Source organism: Alternaria ethzedia (genome assembly GCF_023757985.1).
Source record: "Alternaria ethzedia strain BMP 0044 chromosome Unknown scaffold_16, whole genome shotgun sequence".
Lineage (NCBI taxonomy): Eukaryota > Fungi > Ascomycota > Dothideomycetes > Pleosporales > Pleosporaceae > Alternaria > Alternaria ethzedia.
The window spans coordinates 402,242-417,454 of NW_026056209.1; the positions used below are offsets into that span (position 1 = coordinate 402,242).

General features: G+C 52.4%; 5 protein-coding genes across 5 annotated transcripts; 4 read left to right on the plus strand and 1 right to left on the minus strand.

Moving 5' to 3' along the window:
- Positions 1-2,843: 2,843 nt before the first annotated feature.
- On the minus strand, positions 2,844-4,004 carry J4E87_006657 (uncharacterized protein; the record flags this gene model as incomplete). The annotated part of the gene is made up of 1 exon (XM_049378258.1): positions 2,844-4,004. One exon carries the CDS (start codon positions 4,002-4,004, stop codon positions 2,844-2,846), a length of 1,161 nt encoding a protein of 386 aa, XP_049232062.1.
- A 3,651-nt stretch (positions 4,005-7,655) lies between these two features.
- Positions 7,656-9,231, plus strand: J4E87_006658 (uncharacterized protein; the record flags this gene model as incomplete). Its single annotated transcript, XM_049378259.1, has 2 exons — positions 7,656-8,299; positions 8,361-9,231. 2 exons carry the CDS (start codon positions 7,656-7,658, stop codon positions 9,229-9,231), a joined length of 1,515 nt encoding a protein of 504 aa, XP_049232063.1.
- A 559-nt stretch (positions 9,232-9,790) lies between these two features.
- J4E87_006659 (uncharacterized protein) lies at positions 9,791-10,733 on the plus strand (the record flags this gene model as incomplete). The annotated part of the gene is made up of 2 exons (XM_049378260.1): positions 9,791-9,814; positions 9,873-10,733. 2 exons carry the CDS (start codon positions 9,791-9,793, stop codon positions 10,731-10,733), a joined length of 885 nt encoding a protein of 294 aa, XP_049232064.1.
- Positions 10,734-10,973: 240 nt separating this feature from the next.
- J4E87_006660 (uncharacterized protein) lies at positions 10,974-11,506 on the plus strand (the record flags this gene model as incomplete). Its single annotated transcript, XM_049378261.1, has 2 exons — positions 10,974-11,046; positions 11,103-11,506. 2 exons carry the CDS (start codon positions 10,974-10,976, stop codon positions 11,504-11,506), a joined length of 477 nt encoding a protein of 158 aa, XP_049232065.1.
- An 87-nt stretch (positions 11,507-11,593) lies between these two features.
- Positions 11,594-12,292, plus strand: J4E87_006661 (uncharacterized protein; the record flags this gene model as incomplete). The annotated part of the gene is made up of 1 exon (XM_049378262.1): positions 11,594-12,292. One exon carries the CDS (start codon positions 11,594-11,596, stop codon positions 12,290-12,292), a length of 699 nt encoding a protein of 232 aa, XP_049232066.1.
- Between the last annotated feature and the right edge of the window lie 2,921 nt (positions 12,293-15,213).

Sequence of the window (15,213 nt, forward strand, 5' to 3'; positions counted from 1 at the left end):
AAGGCGATGGTCGTAAAGAGCGGCGTTTTCTTCCCCATGTATCGTAAGTATCGTCAAACTGATTAGAAACTCGAATGTCCAACTCACAAGCGTGCAGAATCCGAGGCGATGTGGATCAACTTCAGCCCTGTCCAAGAGCAAATGCATCCCTACAAGATCAAAATATACGTCGGCGGCGTGAACGTCATCTCCGCCGAGCCCGCCATCGAGACTGTGGCCAACCAGTTCCGCCGACAAATCCGACTAGGAAAGGCTCCTGCAGACGCCAAACCCGCATCTCCCCTACAAGACTACATCGTCGTCCCACAACAGAAGTGGATCGATGGAATCGCCCACGGGGATGGCACAGTCCGGCAGTTTGTCGCTATGCCCAGCAACAGCGGGGCTTCAGTCGAAGCGCAGATCACAGGCCAGGAAGCTACAGCCGGTATCCAGATCGAAATCACGCCTTACAAACTGCCCGGTCCACGAGCCTTCCCCGGCGAGCCCATGCAGATCTTCCTCAAGCAGCTCAACGGCACGACCAAGACGTTTGACGTTACCCATCTGGAGCCCATCAGCAACTTCAAGCTACGTATCCGCGAGGTAACGGGTATACCCACGCAAGACATGCGTTTGATCTACGCTGGGAAGCAGCTCGAAGGTAAGCCAGCCACCCACCTCCCTCACCACATCAACCCCCAATGAATACTAACCCTCACACCAGACTCCCGTGACTTCGACGACTACCGCATCTACAAGGAATCCACCATCCACATGGTCCTCCGCCTCCGCGGCGCCGGCCCCCCAGACCCTACCGCACAGATGAACCTCGCAGCCGGCGGCCTCATCCACCAAGTCATCCACCGCGACACCCTCCGCCCCAACTGGGACGTCGCTAAAACCACCGTGTTCAACGCGCAGATCCTGAATGCCGCGCTGTACGAAACTGTTACGGGGCGGAAGCCGCTAACCCGGCCTCTCTCGCACGAGGTGTACGCGACGGCTGGATTCCCGTATTACAAGATGTATGAGGAGAACAGTGGGGTGTATGGCAGGTTCGGGGCGATCAAGTCAGTGGGCGAGCTGAAGGGGCAGGGCAAGGGGCAGGGCGTGGTTAGTGCGGTGAAGGTTGTGGATGGGGGGTATGGGAGCGGGATTGAGGTGATGAATCCGCAGGGGCCGTATTTGGTGTCTGAGCCTATGGAGGAGGTTGAGGAGGCGTTGGAGGGGTATCATATCGCTGAGTTCTAGACTCGTGATGTATTTGGTGGCTAGGGCGCAAGGTCTGATTGATGGCATGCACGATAGGACTCAAAGAGGAATATGGAAGGAGCTATTGGTTTCGCTCATTGGGGAAAATGGGAAAAGTGTAGTAGCATGGTAGCTACATACTAGGAAACCGATGCATAATCTCTTCCTTCCGTCTACAATCTCTAACCGCGTGATCGAGGTCTTGGTGCCTAGATGTAGTACTCTCATGTACCCTTCATTTGACACTCTCTCATCGTAGTTCCGCGCCCATCGCGGCTGCGCTTAGCGATACTATCTCCTAGTCAGCCTCCATCTCATCGTCCCTGTTCCTTCTTTCTCTTTCCCTTGTTTTCTGCTGCGAAACACCACGCTCCGCATCTAATCACATACCTTGACGAACCCAATGTCCTGCGCCTTCTCACGGAAAGCCTGACGACTCATGTTGATTCCGTACTTGCGAATGATACCAGCCTTCTTCTTGTCACCGGTAACGACACTAATTCTTCATCAGCACAGTCCTTCTTCTTTGATCCCTCTTCTTCCGCTTTAGGTTCAGTCGCAGACATACCAGCCGATAGAGGCCTTGCCGTACTTGCGCGGGCGCGAGTACCAGACTGATTCGTGCGACATGTTGGCAGTTTCGTTCTTTCGTTCGATAAGGCGAGGTTCTTGCGAAAGAGCAGCGGAAATTCTAGGCAATGAATTTCGGTTTCGTGTGTGCGGCGCGGATTGGCGAGGTTCAGAAGCTCTGCATGGGTTGGTTGGTGTGAGGTAGTACCTTGTTGGACAGTCTGTCCGGGGTTGCGTATCACGGTACTCGCTCGGAGGGAAGTAACGTGATTTTGAACGTCATGTCTTGACATGCATTTTTGGATATCGTTGATATGTTTGGCCGGGTTCGTGACTAGAGGTCGTGCTGGAGTAGGTGGCTGCCAAGACCTACGTGGTAAACTAGGATGGTGCTCTGGCTAGACAGGTATCTACTTCACACACATAGAGCGCCCCTAAAAGCCCGAGCACTGATGAGTGATGAGTGATGGAGTTGGTTATGAGAATGATGGTTGTTTTGCTGTCTGTCTACCTGAGCCTGCTCGAAGAAATCTGAAGATGTACCAAAATATCTATCATCACGACCTTTACCGTTAGTACGCCAATAACACCCATGTGGACAAGAGATATCGGGTTCGATAACCTCAAAATCAGAAATGCGCAACCCGGTTTGACCGCCAGCGGCCAATTGCTTTTGCGGCCGTGACTGTATCGAGCTTGCAGTGCTCGAAACCGTTTCAAGTCATTCCGGTCTCCGATATGAAAGAGCTGCCACCTCACAAGACATCTAAAGTTATCAGTCATACGTTATTCATGTTCGTTCGTCTCGCCGTTCTCGGAGGCGTGTCGCCTGGGAAGGCCGAGTCCCAAAGGTGCAGTTCGATGATCATGCCGTCGTCAAGATCGAGATCAAGGTACCATGCGTTGTTAGGCGCAGAACTTAGTCCTCGCTAAGTGTGAACGTCGGAGGGATCATGTTGAATGTCGTGGAATGATGGAATGAGTAAGCCAGTCATTCCATGCACCCTCAGAAGATACAGGCTCAAATCGCCTGCTTCTTCTCAAATGTCGTCGATATCGTAGTAGTCGTCAAAGCCGTATGGTGGACGCCGGATCTGAGGTCTCGCCCAACCGTTGCCAACATCATCGTCGTCCTTCTCTGCATCTAGTGGCGTCCAAACGATGACTTTCTTTCGCACCCTCCAACTTCTCTTATGAAATCTCGCTTTCATGTCCCTCTCTTTTCCGTAACCAGGTGACTTTTGAGTGACATCCATGTTGTCGCCGCGCTTCACTAAGACAAGCAGCGCCTTTCGAGCGCCAGCGCCCTTTGTCAAATCCTCATCGTCCACCCTGCCGAATCCCTGGAGTTCATGCTCTTCTGGGCTCTGTTCGAAAGACTCTCGTCTGTTTGGGTCAAGGACGGACGTGCAGTCATTCTCTTCTGTCGATCTGAAGACTTGGACGATTGACCCGGAACCCTCCCCATCCCTGTTCCACAGTCTCTTGTTCCAAAACCTCGGCTGAGGCTGACGGCATATGTCACCGGTCTCGCGAGATCCGTGGCTCCTGGAGGGGCTGAAGCCGAGCATGCGCGAACTTCGAGTGACATAACGAAGCTCCTTCCAACCGTTCCCGCGGTTGATCAAGTTTGTGATAGCGTCATACTCCGGTGCAGCAGCGGCTACCGCAAACACGGTCAGGCAGTCCAGTCGGAGCGCAGGGAGAAGCTGAAAGATCGATTCGTGACGGTACATGAGGTCGTCGAAGCCTTTGAGATATCGCATCATTGGGGAGCCGATGAGCCGAAGGTGGCGGATTTTGGACACGGTAGATTCAGGCAATTCGGAGAGTCTGTTTAGCATAGTCTGAGGGTCCTCAAAGTTGAAAGTAACACGCTGAAGCCATATGTCGCGTGTTTCGATGTGTATCTGGCGGGATACGCGCAATAGCGCGAGGGAATGTGGGGCAGGCTTGAGATACCTCTCGCCATAGCGGGGTGTGTATCGCAGGCCGAACGTCAGCCTCGTCGAGTTGAAAGCCAGCTCCCAGATCTCATCGCGCAGTTCTCGAGGCAGTTGCAGCAAGGGGCTCGAATCGTTCATTGCAGTGTTGTCGTCAGTCATTCTTATCGACCTGATGGAGGTTTGGCGGGGTTCATTGTACCAGCGGTACCGGCCGCTCTTGGGCGGGATAAAGTAGTCTTCGTCCTGGATCATCATCTTGGAGAAGGTTTGCCCTGCATGGGAATCGAAGGCCGTGGATGGCACCGAGACATGGGGATTGGCCAGCTGATAAGCCCTTGGTGGTGTTCAGCGCCAAGCAGGTTCCCGGCTTGCCGTCACGCGACACTCGATTAGTCGCCTGGCAATCTCGACTCAGCCACCTTCCATCTCCACTCAGTTGGGACGATTACTCCACTCTTATATCTCGACTTTCCCAATACTGCCAAAATGCCTCGCGCCCGCCGAATATCCCGCAGCCGTTCCTTGTTCCTGGTTGTGAGTCTCCCGGCCGACGCCTAGCCCCGCACCTTGCGTAATGCCGGATGTCCAGACAATAAGCAACGCGTTAGGTTTTGGCCATTACATCAAGCTTCCATCTAGGACGCGTCTTGCATAGACTCTCGCACGGACAAGAACCCAAAAATCGCGCTCCAAAGCTAACAATACGCAGTGTTACGCACTTCCGAAGACCACATATGGAGCCGATATCCAGCCCAAGCAAACCAAGCACGACACAATCCTGTCGGACCGCTGAGTCTAGATACCGAAGTCCTGCCAAGCATCTCCACACTCACCGAAATGCGCTGTTTACCACCTAAACGCTATGCCACATTGATGTCGATATCCCGTCTCCAGTAGCCATTACCGAGGCGTATGGCTGAGATGCATACAAGCGAGCCTGCCACCGGAACATCTCGGGCGCCACTTCTGGTCCATCGCCCTCTGAGCGGCACGGTGGGACGCGTCCCAACAATTGGATGAGGCTGACAAGTACACCATGCCATGGAGTTTGTTGCTCTTGGCCCGCTCTCCTATGCCTGATACGATGGCCACTTATGACGTACGGACATCCTGAAGATCGGCGAGCTTGTAACGGCCTCACCACGCTTGGTATGATCGAATGGAAGCCCGAGTCAGCTTATCCTGCAGGAATGCAATTGTGGATCGGATGGCGCATCGAGGCCGTGGAATTCCATTCCAATGCAACCTGCTCGAGGCTGGCGCGTGGGGCTCCGCAATATTCTTTAGCGCGGCACTCGCCATACCGGTACGTCGTTCACGAAGCCATACATGAAGCACACCGACGGCTACCGGAGAGAGCCCGATCGTAGGACACATGTCTCAACAGAACTACTTGGCACGAAACGCCCGCTGGATGTTGCACCAAGAGTCACCAAGCGCAAGCTCACGATGATGTAGTGGGACTGGTACCGGCATACCGCTCTGGGATATACGAGAGTGGATCTTGGGCCCATCTTAGAGGAAGCCTTGCCGTGTTGGCTTCTGGACAGGTAAGATTATGGAAATATTGCGGAAACATGACTACGCTTCAAAGGCACTTCGAGGGCTCGGTGCTCTTCTCAAAATAGCCTCGGTGCTTAGCTCCTCCGAGGCTCTCACTGCAGGGTCATGGATGGGCGTCGTCCTCTACCTCGCCGTTCGTAGAAGCGTGGGTGAGGTGAGCGATCGGTGTGAGTACGGTGGAGCAGTAACGCGACTTACCTTGGCGTACACCATCGACCAACAACTGCACTGTCTTCGCGCTTATTGTACGCTGCCTTTTCTCACTGCTCTCGGGTGTCAAAGATCGCCAATCTCGTCCGCATAACAATGTGCTCACTTGATCGCCCAGAATGTTTCTCAGTCTTCTCCAACGGGTGTGGAATGTTGGAGGCCCAGATGTCACTTTCTCAACGACATGACTACGAATCTTAGCTCATACCTGTATTACTTGACCCATTGCAGAAACATGTCGTTCTTGCGCTGTCGAATCCTGCTCTTGCGACTTCTCCGCCGCGATTCCATTCCTGCGACCAGTCACCTACTTAGCCGTTTATCTTATCTCACTCATCACCTGTCCTTGTCAGACGCTCAGCTTCGCGCAACACTCATCTGTTCTTTACTCTAGTACTGCTTGTCATCATGGCCGACGCGATGCGCTGCAAGCTGCAATGTCACCCCAGTCGCTTCTCTCCAGTATCACGAAGCAAAGTTTTCTTCCTCAAGCAACACCACCAGGGCGAAGACTCAATGAAAAAAAAGAAGGTTCCTATCGATCCTCATCACTTGGATGAGTGCCGAATGACAGGAAGAAAGTTCTCAGCAAGCCGAAGCTTGTGAGATCATAGCCGCGTCGGTTGTCGATGTTGCCGGTGGGTGTCGTTGGTCGGTATCGCCGGTCGATGTCGCCGGTCGATACATGTATATGTATATGTCGTCCTCCATCTCGGTGATGTGCTAACCCATTGCGGGTGTGCCTACCCCAGTGGGTACCTGTTGGACCAAGGGCTGGGATAACTCTCTGCACAAATGATGGTTGGCAAACCCCGCTTACTTCTATTTGGGCGTGCTAAGCTGCCACCGCCATCATGGGGATCAGGCCAGGACCATTTGGTCTGTCAGGAAGCCCGAAGGCAACACCATTTCTGTGGCTCTCTTCTCACCCGGTGGTATGCGTATCTCCACCAACGCTCTGGATTCATGCGGTCCATAGCATGCCGTCGTATACAGAGGCATTGCCGCTGGGGCCAGTCCATAACACCGGGATGAGTGGGGGAAGCTGCACTGTCGAGCTGCAGGCGCAAGACAGTGTGGCTACGCCCTCCCTACAACAGAGAGTCACGGATCCAGCGTTAGTACCCAAGAGACACGAGCTCAAGCAAATCGCTGGCAGTGTTAACTGGGGGCAAAGACCAGGAGGATACTGACAGGCTAAAGAGGATCCAGGTCGCAGGGAAGGAATGCTACCCTCACGGGGATAGTCAGCAAGCGGGAGTCCGGGGCGAGCACTTACCTGCGTGGTGGTGGAGGAAGAAAGAGGTGGAGGAAGAAAGAGGTGGAGGAAGAAAGAGGTGGAGGAAGAAAGAGGTGGAGGAAGAAAGAGGTGGAGGACAAGGCTGGAGAAAACTCAATATACGCCGTGTGTGGGCGCCAAGCCAAGAGCCTGTGCGCTGTAGGCAGCAGCGAAAATATGAAAAGCGCGTCACAATAGAAGGTCTGAGACAGGGGTGGAAGTTTCTGCAAAAGTGAAGGTGAATGCGGCTCTGGGGGCACGTGAACCTGGCTGACGCAACGAACAAGACGATAGCGAGGAACATTGGAAAGTTGGAACTCCAACTTTGAATCTTTGAGATCAACGGCGAATTGAGGCAGTATCGAACGAAGACGCAGCGGCGACCATCTTATATTGCCCTCTTCTGACTCAGAGTGCGATGCATACTCTGGTTCTTCCATCTTGTCCCATGCATGGTACTGCGGTGACGCGACGCAGACGAGCGACTCACAACTTCCGAATTCCACATGTACCCATCCAATCAGATCTTCTCGAAAAAAGAGAAGTATCGTCAACACAAGAGCGTGAGCCAGTATCGTGGTAAGAGAAAATAGACTTGCGTAGCATCGCGCTCGTATAGTCGGCCTGGCAACAGAACCACGCGATAGCTGCGACACGAGCGTTTGTCGTGGCAAGTCCCATTGGCCGAATTCGGTCTTTCGCATACACATCCATTGTTTGCTTGCAATTGAGGTCAACTCGCGAAGAGTCAGCCCCTGACACTACCACGAGTTCTGGGTAGCGATCAATCGCTCCTCCCCGAACAAGACAGATACCTGATGACGACACTGCCAACATCAACACCCACATCCACCATGGCGAGCGCGCAGAGTACCGGTGCCGCCAGCTTCCTGAAACTACCAACCGAGCTGCTCGACCAGGTCGCCAGCCTCCTCCCCCGATCGGCTTTTCGCGCACTCGCCCTGACGTCAAAGAAGGCGAATGTCTCCGCCATCGACACCCTCTACAAGATCTACCTCAACCGCACTGCTCCCGCAAAGGCGCCCTTCCATCTCTTCCTTCGAACTGTATGCGAGCGACCCGACCTTGCGGCTAAGGTGAAGCGCGTCGACATTCGCGGATGGCGTTCGGAGTATGAGGTCGCGACAGGAGCTGCGTGGCGGGGTGTGACCGAGGTTAGAGACGTCGACCAAACCGAGAAGAGCGGCCCGTCGTTCACGAGCACGGAGAAGAGCGTACAAGATTCAGCAACGGCGAGGTTCAAGTTGTTCGTCGGAGCCGCAGTCAAGGCCGGTATAGTCGCGGAGCCCACATCGCTTTCAGTATCAGCACTCAAGGCGAGCATTGTATGGTACACATCACTGAAGGAGGACGGCGACTTTCTGCGACTTTTAGGACGGGGTGTTGAGGATGCGCAGCTTGTGCTGATGCTGGCTCTGCTACCCAACATGGAAGTCCTCAACATCGATGGACTGAGCCCCTTTCCGCTCCTTGATTGGTAGATTTATCCACTATGTTATTTGTTTGTACATTTACTGACTTGTTGCACCATCACGTAGGCATCACTTCCTGTCTCGTTCCAGCACAGCACTTCGGAAGCTTTCGGTGCTACAGATCATCGGCTCGAACACGAACTTGAAAGAGCCAGTCGTCAAGAACAGTTTACAGTTTCTCGACATTACACCAGACTTGCTGCAGATTCGCCTGATCGCTCTTGCCGCCGGTGGTCACAATTTCACGCTTAGAGCGCTTCCTTCGAGCAAACTCTGGAGTGTTGCCCTTCTCGGGTGTGGTGTTAACCTTCGCCTCTTGCGCAAGATCATGCTTGGTCAGACACTGACATGCATAGCCTATCGACCTGGTCCTACCCAGGTCAATGCGATCACAGGATCCGACATCGTTCTCCCACAGCTCTTGGCGACGTTCACGGACTCGAAACTCTCGCTGGAAGCGCTCGTGATCTTTCCCTCCGCATTCAAGCCTGAAAGGGGGTCCTTCAAGATCTTCGAGAACGTTGAGACATTGGAAGTGCCTCTTGTGGATGTCCTGAACATCCCATACATTGAGGAGGACCCTGAGGTCATATACGGTCTCCTAAAGGACCATCTTCCTGCTACTCTGAGACACATTATTCTCCGCTATATGTCCAGCGGTACCCAGGCCAATGTCATCATAGAGCAACTTGCTGTGTTAAAGATGCAAAACATATTGCCGCACCTCGACAAGGCAACTTTCATCTTCTGTAGCAACGCGGCACCGTCATTTGTTTCCGCCGCGACCGTCGCTCTCGGTGGTCTGTTCGGGGGACTGACTGCTGCGGAGACCGCATGGGGTTCTGTATCAAGGATGGAGGTGACAGTACAGGAAGATTTCGGCAAGCTGTACAAGGACGCAGGCATCTACATGGTGGTAGAACAGACGGACGAGTAGAATGCGGGTTGGACAGAGACGCGTGTCAGAAAAGTACTAGGGGGAGGATGGAGAATGCAGGAAGTGGCTTACAGATTTCAAGCCCTCATGTCCTTTGCCGTTGAAGGATGATAGTGGTGTTAGGTTGTTTGGGTATCAATACCCAAACAACTACCAGCGAGATCAATCTCGCTGGTACCGATTTGGGACTAGCCCGCTTCATGTCTGTTCGCATTACAGGTCTCCAATGACATCACTCTCATAGAACACCCTTCGAGATCCACCATTCCTGACCAAACCGTCGCGCGCTATTCACGGAACCACGGCATATCGTCCAAGAGAACTACTGATTCCGTGGCGCAATGTGGCTCAGCAGGCACGTGGCGCTTTATTCGTTCGCCACGATGACGCGCACTCGACTGAAGCTCCCGGTCGCGCGTAATGCCCTGGGTTATTAGCCCACCACCCCGCAGCTCACATTGCGACATTACCTGTTATACGCAATCTACATCAGATCTCTTCAACTTTACTCGCCTTCCTACACATCCGACACCCGGCTCTCTCATATCAACCTCACAGCATGGCAGACTTCGCACCACCACCAGTATGTACATCGCAATCGTAGCATTGGTGTCGCATGGCATCGCTAACAGTATTCACAGGGCCCTCCCCCGCCAAAGGTACCCGAAGGCTGGAAGGCCGTCTGGAACCCACAATACAACGAGTGGTTCTACGTCAACACCTACACGAAGCAGTCGCAATGGGACAAGCCAACCGAGGCCGTCTATCCTCCCGGCGAAGCCCCGCCCGCTGGCGCACCCCCCGGATATGCGCCTCCAGCAAGTGGCGCGGTAGGTGGGTTCCCCAGCGAGAAGGGAGGCTTTGGCAGCAACAACCCATACGCGAACACGAGCGAGGATGAGGCGCTTGCCAGGAGGCTTCAAGAAGAAGAACAAGCGCGCGCCAACGGACACTCGAGCGACACACGCGGACATGCGAACGACTACTACCAGCAGCCTGGCCAGTCGCAACCACCACAGTACGGCGGCTATGGCCAGCAGACCACCAGCTCGTACCCGCAAGAGCAACACCACGACTCGAGTACACAAGACAAAGGGAGCAAGGGCAAAGGACTGCTAGGCAAGATCCTCGGAAAGGCCACTGGCTCGTCCCATTCATCGTCATCGCACGGTTACCCACCACAACAGCATGGCTACGGCCAGCCAGCATACGGTCATGCAGGCTACGGAGGTGGCTATGGAGGAGGAGGATACGGTCGGCCTATGGGCGGCGGTATGCCTATGGGAGGTGGCATGGGTGGTGGCAGGCGTCCGGGAGGCGGCGGCATGGGAGGCATGGCCCTTGGAGCCGGAGGAGGTCTGCTGGCCGGTGGGCTCATCGGATCAGCAATGGCAGGAGACGGCGGTGACACTTACGTCGAGAATAACTACGGTGATGATGATATGGGTGGAGGAGATATGGGCGGTGGTGATGACATGGGCGACATGGGCGGCGACTTCTAAGGCGATGCAGTCTCATCCTAATAGTCTCACGATTTTCCTTACCTGTTTAGATACTAAGGTCACCCTTCCTGTGCTCTGATAGCAGAATAATATCTTCATCTTAGTCAAGTACACTCCTCTAAGGTCGGTTCTGCGAACATTCGCGCACATGTGAACTATGACGTACCTCAGTGGTCGGTTTAAATCTCTCCGAAAAGTGCAACACCAACAACGCCACTCTCGCAACCCGACAACACCTTCATGCTAAGAGCAACTTCGCGCCTAACAAACATCATGGCAGCCGATCAGCAGAAGCGTAACATTGTCATCATCGGTAAGACTGGCCGAAAGTTTTCTATTTTCGATGACTTTTCTTACTAACGACTTCAGGTGGCGGCATCATTGGCTCAACTACAGCATACTTCCTGTCGCACCACCCAAACTTCAACAAAGAAAGAGACAGCATCACACTTTTAGAAGCTACTAAGATTGCTGGCGGTGCCTCAGGGAAGGCCGGTGGTCTTCTAGCATTATGGGCTTACCCCAACTGCATCGTACCGTTAAGTTACAAACTTCATCAGGAGTTAACCGAGAAGCATGGCGGCGCTGAGCGTTGGGGATACCGAGCCGTGCACTGTGGTCAGGTCGATACGTACGGTGTTCTAGCCAAGAACAAGGGTGGCAAAGACGGTGCGAACGGCAAGAGCAAAGATGACTCGGTCAGTCTACAAAAGCGCACGCAGAGAGCAATTGGATTACTACGCGCTGCCGGTGTACCGAAAGACCTCGATTAAGTAGCAGCAGATAGCATCAAGTCTTATGAAGAGATGGGCACGCCACTCACAACGGCGCAAGTGCACCCCTATCACTTCACCACAAGCATGGCGCAGCTCGCCGAAGAAAAGGGTGTAAAAATTGTCTATGGCTCCGCCACGAACATCGAGCAAGAAGCCGGCGCCGTTAAGTCTGTCTCGTACAAGAGCAAAGACTCAGGCGAAGAACAAACCCTCCCCGCCGACACCGTCATCCTCACAGCAGGGCCCTGGACTAAAACAGTCTGGAAACCATCACCCATCTCCGCTCTCCGCGCTCACAGCGTCACTATCCGCCCATCCCGTCCGGTCTCCGCCTACGCCCTCTTCACCTCAATAGACATGCCCCGCGGCAACAACAAACGCGGCGAAACCGTAACCCCGGAAATTTACGCCCGGCCCAACCAAGAAGTCTACGCATGCGGCGAGGGCGACCACCTCGTTCCCCTACCCACATCTACAGATCTCGTGCAATGCGATGAGAGTAAGTGTCAGGAGATATTCGACCAGGTCTCTGCTATCTCCGAGGAGTTGAGGGATGGAGAGGTTACGGCGAGACAAGCGTGCTATTTGCCTAATGTCAGTAGGGGGAGTGGACCGCTTATTGGGAGGACGAGTGTGAAGGGCTTGCTGATGGGTGCGGGGCATACTTGTTGGGGGATTCAGAATGGGCCTGCGACGGGGAAGCTGTTGAGTGAGTTTGTGTTTGAGGGGGAGGGAAAGAGTGCGCAGATTGGGAGTTTGGACCCGAGGAAGTTTGGTGTTTAGATGGCGTGGGTTAGGTAGGATCTAGTTTGAGTGATCGAAGCTATGATGATATTCTCCAGGTGCCCGAGCCGCCATTGACTCTGGCGGTGTCTTGTTTTGGTGATGGAATACACTTTTTACTTCCTCACGTCTTTCAAGTCTACCCTCTCTGCTTAGACATACACATCGGTTCCTATCGTCTGCGCGACATAGTGTTCTCTTTGTGAGATTTTTCGTAGAGCCGATAGTGTTCACACTCAGCCCATGGCTCTTTCATCATAGTCTTCCGTGCACCAGCCCACACCATGCATACTGCCCGCTCTTCTTTTGAGTAGAACGTTCAATTTAATATGTGAAAAGAGACCTGGGTTGTGCAGGAGAAGAGATATTTATACATCCCAGACAAGGGCTATCCACAGCAACAACATAGTAAGCCCGCGTTTGTATTTCTGGCAGCCATCTCGCACATGCGTTGAATAGTCTCGCTTTTCAGATGCCAACCAGCATATGCTGGTGCCAATATTGTTTTCGCAACCGCTCTCAAAGGCGAACATGTCTTGGATAATGTGGAGTTTAGACTGACTAGCGCTCTCTTTCAGCCGAACGTCATATCGTGTCTGTCTGTTCTTTTTGGAAGTTTGGAGAAACAGAAACAATCTCATTTGTCGTTTGTATCGCTTTTTGGCGTTTTTAGGTTGGAGATACGAGTGTGATGCTGGGTGTTGAGAAGTGCGGAGAGGAGAGACTTTATAGATCCAGGAGTCTACTAGTCGAGCTGTAGATGGAGGCAAGTGGCTGGTAACACTCATGCGATCTTTGAGATCTCTTTTTTGGCTCGCAATTGGCTGAACAGGACATGGAATGAGCGACTCAAATTTTCGGATTAAAATCGGGATGATAGAGTAGTATGGACATACTGATACTGATAGTTTCCCCAATCACTCAGTCATGGTTTCGATCGTTTTACTTTTTGAAGTCGGAGGGAAACCCATGAACACTTTATCGTGGGTTTTGTAAAGTTCCGGAAGAGATGAGTAAGACGGAGAGTAGGTCGAGAAGCAGGATCGACGACTTTATAGTACGGCCCCAGCAAACTCTCGCACTCATGAGAAGCGGATCCCACTATTTTGGAGTGACTAAATAACGTAGACTGGTATTGTTGTACTATGCTGAGTCGAAACCACGAGTGAGACGGCATGGCTTTGATCTACCATGCGTTTGATGGAAAGAGGTCTGGACAACAACATGAACAAATTCACATCGCTCCCGCAAGACAGCCAGGACATACTACTGTCTCTAGTACCTTTCGGTCGGCGGAGAGACAGTCATATACCAGAGCGTGTCTGGTTTTAGGAAGAGGAATCAGGCGAAAAATATTGGTGTGTTAATTAAAGGTGCCAAAGCCTGGTGCCTTTATGTAGTAGACACCAGGCCAGATTATCGGCCAAAGATCATGCGGTGGACGACAAGTAACTTTTACGTGTAGTAACTTTTGTGAGACCAGAGCTCGACATAACTCGAATTTTGAATGGTTTTTTGTACATTCCGAGCAGCCAACATACCAATTCTCGCCACTCATTTTGCATTGATCTGTCGCTTTGCGCAAGGTCCTCGTCGTAGCTGGGTCGGTAGTCTGATGCGATCAAAACTGCACATAATTTGCTTTATGAGACTAGCGCGACCGCATGATCATGGATAATCTCTTCAGTCTTTTCGTGCTTCTCACCTCTCCCATAGGTCATCGATCTTTTGTTTTGGTAACATTGTTTGGCGAAGTATTCGTAAAGAAGAGGCGCAGATTCGAAGCCGAGAGTCTCTTTACAAGCCCAATAGAAACGTGGCCCATGTTTTGATGAAAGCTCTTCTGCGCCGATTGGAGTGAGCTGGATAGCAGATACGGAGGCCCAAAGGAGAGAACCATAGATGGGCCCTTGATATATTTCGTGTTATCATGTGTTTCCACTTGGCGTGTTTTGATTCGGACAGCATTCAACCAGGATATCGAACTTTGTAAAATCTCATGTTACAAGCTTCGAGTTCTCTTCGACAACGGCAAAGTCATACACCGTCGAAGTCCATCTTTCAAGTATTCTCGCCAGAATCCCAGGCGAGAATCATGGGTCTTGTGTTGGGTAGTTTTGGGCTCCTCTCTTCTGCTCATGGCAGAGAGATCGCCTAGTTTGGAAATCGGGAAGAGATATTGTTGTTATCGCAGAGACGAGGGTACTGAGATTGGAGGTGACTTTATAGACATCGAGGGCACGAGCCAGCTAGAGACTGCATCCCGTTTTCGAAAACATCTTTTGGATTCTAGACATACTGAGTAAGTGTCGAAGTTTATCGCTCAGTCGGTTTTCTCGCAACTCCAGGAGAAGGGAGAAGCAGATCCCCACGACATAGAATAAAACTCGTCTTGTTTCTAAGAACAACTCCCTGGCTGACCGGAGGTACAACACATAATTTTCCGTTCGCTAGCTTTTGGGTTATAGCGTATGAAACCTGATAGCTTGAAGCGAGCCGTGAATGTACTTTCGGGATATTTGAGTTCAGGCAACAAATCTCCATGACGACCACCATTTCATGTTTTGAGTTTGGAAGGAGAGAAGATGTTTTAGTAACTCCCTCAAGAGAAGCGGTGTATCTATACCGGTGTCCATTACCGGCCGAGTGCCAGACATGTCGCGTATGTCTTGCATTTTGAACCAGGAATGCAGTCGCCAACGTCTCGTCGACATGAATGCTGATGCCATGTTTTTTGGTAGGTTTTGTGTCTTATGATACTCTTCGAATAGTTTCATTTCGTCCGCCGCTCAATTCCATCGGTCGCATATCGAACATGTTTTCGTGTTTGGCCCAGGCGAGGCGAGGCGACTGCACCCATGCTCTGTTTCGTCGCTATATTTTGTATGAGGCCACATCATCGTGACTGCGAAATGTAAGGA